The 4,486-nt window shown below is 34.0% G+C and overlaps 1 protein-coding gene across 4 annotated transcripts in view; it reads left to right on the forward strand.

Annotated features, from left to right (window-relative positions):
- Nucleotides 1-245: 245 nt before the first annotated feature.
- Nucleotides 246-4,486, forward strand: part of slc33a1 (solute carrier family 33 member 1) — a 10,166-nt gene continuing 5,925 nt past the window's right edge. The window contains exons 1-3 of one of the 4 annotated variants that reach the window (XM_048168913.1): nucleotides 289-531; nucleotides 653-750; nucleotides 1,869-2,652. In XM_048168913.1, the coding sequence (XP_048024870.1) occupies nucleotides 1,911-2,652 (742 nt within the window). In that variant the 5' untranslated portion in view covers nucleotides 289-531; nucleotides 653-750; nucleotides 1,869-1,910. Of the gene's footprint in view, nucleotides 532-652; nucleotides 751-1,868; nucleotides 2,653-4,486 lie in introns of all 4 variants that reach the window. The other 3 variants (XM_048168915.1, XM_048168914.1, XM_048168912.1) reach the window with 3 other exon arrangements.

Here is a 4,486-nt window from a genome sequence, read left to right on the forward strand (position 1 = left end):
GATGTCAGATCTTTGATTTTAATTATTATTAAGGCAAAACAATGACCCGTCATGGCATTGACCCATATATATACATATATACTCTGCCTTAATAACTCGCATTGTCAATCAACCACAGCAACTAGACAACGACACTACTATTTTTTATAGCTTTATGTGTCAAAACAGAGGGAAATGTATGCATGGACAGATATTTCTTCTATTCTTTATATACAAACTGTATACGTGATATGAAACCGTCCGGCCGGAACTAAAAACCGACGCTGTAAGACACGTCAGCTGAACCATTGCGGACACATTTAACCGACGCACCGCTCCGGCTTCCTTCTCATTTCAGCTGTCAGGTGTGCTTTCTACGCTTCCTTGCGTCTTGTAAACACTAGGTATACTATATATTTGCGTGGATGTGTTTGTCTCAGTAAAGTGCTGCTCATTTGAAGTCACAGAACAGTGTGTTTGTTCCGTCATTCGTTTTGTTCATTGATTCATTAATGTCTTGACTTGTCATGTGGTGTGTCATCATAGTGCAAGGTAACCATGAATCAGTATATTTTCTTTCTTCTTTACCATCTCATGCTTGATTTGAGTATCAAACTCACTTTTAATGAATATCAATGTCTCTCATCTGATGTTATTTGTTATGTTTATTCAGCTTTACGTGATATAAGAATCAGAACCAGCTGTTTTCTTCATCTTTTATGTGTTTTGATGATGCCAGAGAGGATTTAACATTTTCTTCACAATCTTCCAGTAAGATGTTATGCTGTTTAGTTGTTCCTCAAGATGTTAAACAAACCTACTGTATCTGAAAAAGAGAGTTTAGGCTATTTAATTTACTATTGTATTTGTAATTTGCTTATTTAGCTTCTTTGTTCTTTTTATATAGCCTAACCAAAATAACTTATACAATTATAAAATGTATCATATTATGGTCATATTACCCACCCGTACACCCGTAGGTGGTCAATCTGCATTGGAACATTTGAAAGGGTTTTAAATTTATAGATTTAATCAAGTAAAATGACTCAAAAACAAGTAATTTTAGCACTTTAATCATATAAATTTATATAATTCAATATATCTATATGATATATACATTTATATGATATATAAATCATATCATTTCACAACAGCAAAATTGTGGCCAGTGAAAATGCTGAGTGGCACTTGGGTAAAATTGGTTTTATATTCGCACATTCGGACTTCTGATAAATTCAGACTTTCCAATAAATGTGCAATAAATTAATGTTTGCGAATTTTAAGCAGCGACATGATATTGACAACCAACGATTGTCAACTTACAACATTTTTCACAGTCGATCAAAATAAGCAAGTATTGTTTTAATGGCATATTTACTTGTGAATGTCCACTGAATGTCCAATGTAGTGTGATTAACAAGGCTATTGAATACGGATGTCCGAATGTGCAAATATAAAACCAACTTTACCCAAGTCTGAGTGGCTAGTAACTTTGGAAAACCACTAGCCAAAAAAGTTAATGTCAAGCCCTGTATATGTGTATATATAATATATATATATATATATATATATATATATATATATATATATATATATATATATATATATATATATATATATATATATTTTTTTTTTTTTTTACCATCTCATGCTCGATTTGAGTATTAAACTCACTTAAAATCTGAATATCACGCACGATAATGTCTCTGATCTGATGTTATTTGTTATGTTTATTCAGCTTTACGTGATATAAGAATCAGAACCTGCTGTTTGCTTCATCTTTTATGTGTTTTGATCCTACTTTATAGTCTTCCAATAAGATGTTATGTTGTTTAGCTGTTCAACAGACTCCCTAATGCAGATGTTTTCATTACTTTTTGTTCATTCAGGTGTTTTGAATACATATTTGGATTAATGCCTGGCAGATTAAGATGGAACTGTCTAAATCTATCACACACAAGAACGGGAGGCAGAGGAAGCCTGTGGTGTCTAACTCGGATATGTGGGCGAGGGAGTCCAAGCTAGAGGTTGAGGATGATGAGGAGACTCTTCTTCCAAACTCAGGCCGGGTTGAAGGACAAGCGAAAGTGTCTAATGGGATCAAAGGCGAACTGAGCAATGTGGCCCTGTTATTGTTCTTGTATGTTCTTCAGGGCATTCCTCTAGGCCTGGCCGGGAGCATCCCTCTCATCATGCAGAGTAAGAGCGTCAGCTACAAGGACCAGGCCTATTTCAGCTTTGTCTTCTGGCCCTTCAGTTTAAAGCTGTTCTGGGCTCCTCTGGTGGACTCGCTGTACCTGCAGCGGTTTGGCAGGAGGAAGTCGTGGCTGGTGCCCACTCAGTACCTGCTGGGGCTTTTTATGCTGTACCTGTCGTTCACGGTGGACTCCATGCTTCAGACGGATGGTCAGAGGGGGCCGGATGTGATCACTCTGACCGCGGTCTTCTTCATGCTGGCTTTCCTCGCAGCCACGCAGGATATTGCCGTTGACGGCTGGGCTTTGACTATGCTTTCCAGGGAGAATGTGGGTTATGCTTCCACGTGTAACTCCGTGGGTCAGACGGCGGGATACTTCCTGGGAAATGTCTTGTTTCTGGCTCTGGAGTCTGCTGATTTCTGCAACAAGTATCTGAGGTTTGAGCCGCAGGAACGGGGCATTGTGACGCTCTCAGGTATATTCAACAACTGCCTGATGCATTATTTATTTACTTATATGTATGTGTATATATACACTACTAGTTTGGAAACATTACAATTTTTCATGTTTTTGAACAAAGTCTCTTATGCTCATTAAGGCTGCATTTATTTCATAATAAATACAGAAAAAACAATAATATTGTGAAATATTATTACAATTTAAAATTGTGGTTTTCTATTTTAATATACTTTAAAATATAATTTATTTCTGTGATGCAAAGCTGAATTTTGAGCATCATTACTCCAGTCTTCAGTGTCACATGATCCTTCAGAAATCATTCTAATATGATGATTTGCTGCTCAGTTATTATCAATGATGAAAACAGTTGTGCTGCTTAATGTTTTTTTGAACCTGTGATGCTTTTTTTCAGGATTTATTGATTAATAAAAGGTTAAAAAGAACAGAATTTATTCAAAATATAATATAACAATATAAATCTTTACTATCACTTTTTTATCAATTTAATACATCTGTGCTGAATAAAAGTATTAATTTCTTTAAAAAAAAAAAAATACTGTCCCCAAACTTTTGAACGGTAGTGTATATTGTTACAAAAGATTTCTATTTTAAATAAATGCTGATATTTTTTAACTTTTTATTCATCAAAGAATCCTGAAAAAAGTATCACAGGTTATAAAAAAATATTAAGCAGCACAACTGTTTCCAACACTGATAATAAATCAGCATATTAGAATGATTTCTGAAGGATCATGTGACTCTGAAGACTGGAGTAATGATGCTGAAAATTCAGCTTTGATCACAGAAATAAATTATATTTTAAAGTATATTAAAATAGAAAACCATAATTTTAAATTGTAATAATATTTCACAATATTTTTGTTTTTTCTGTATTTATTATGAAATAAATGCAGCCTTAATGAGCATAAGAGACTTCGTTCAAAAACATTAAAAATAGTAATGTTTCCAAACTTTTGACTGGTAGTGTGTGTGTATTTTATATATTTATATATATATATATATATATATATATATATATATATATATATATATATATATATATATATATATATATATATATATATATATATATATATATATATATATATAATGTGTGTGTTTGTTTGTGTGTACTTGTTTTGACTATACTTGTAAGGGTCAAATGTCCTCACTTATATTGTGAAATACTTTCACAACCCACTAGTGAGGACATTGACTGGTTGTCACTAGTTAAACAGGCTTATAAATCAATCAAAAGAGGTATTTGTTTAAATCTAGTGTTCTGCACGTTTCTGTGATGGTGCTGTAGGTTTAGGAGTAGAGGTTGGGTTAGGTGATAGAAAATATCATTGACCTGATATAAAATCAATGGAAGTCTATGCAATGTCCTCACTAAGATGAGGATACTACTAAGACAAAACAAACCTGTGTGTGTGTGTGTTTATATGTATGTATGGGTGTATTTGCATGTATTTGTTTGTGTGTGTGTTTTATATGTATTTGTGTGTGTTTGTACATGTTTGTACATGTGTGTTTGTATGTATTTGTGTATGTGTGTTTGTGTGTGTGTGTTTGTATGCGTGTTTGTATGGATGTATATGGTGTTTGTGTGTGTATGCATGTATGGGTGTGTGTGTGTGTGTGTGTATGCATGTTTGTATATGTGTGTTTGTATGGATGTATGCGTGTGTGTGTGTGTTTGTATGGATGTGTGTTTGTGTGTTTTTATGTGTGTGTGTGTGTGTGTGTGTGTGTGTGTATGCGTATGCATGTTTGTATGGGTGGGTGTGTGTGTGTGTGTGCATGTTTGTATATGTGTGTTTGTATGGATGTATGCGTGTGTGTGTTTG

This window comes from Megalobrama amblycephala, linkage group LG19, assembly GCF_018812025.1.
Source record: "Megalobrama amblycephala isolate DHTTF-2021 linkage group LG19, ASM1881202v1, whole genome shotgun sequence".
Lineage (NCBI taxonomy): Eukaryota > Metazoa > Chordata > Actinopteri > Cypriniformes > Xenocyprididae > Megalobrama > Megalobrama amblycephala.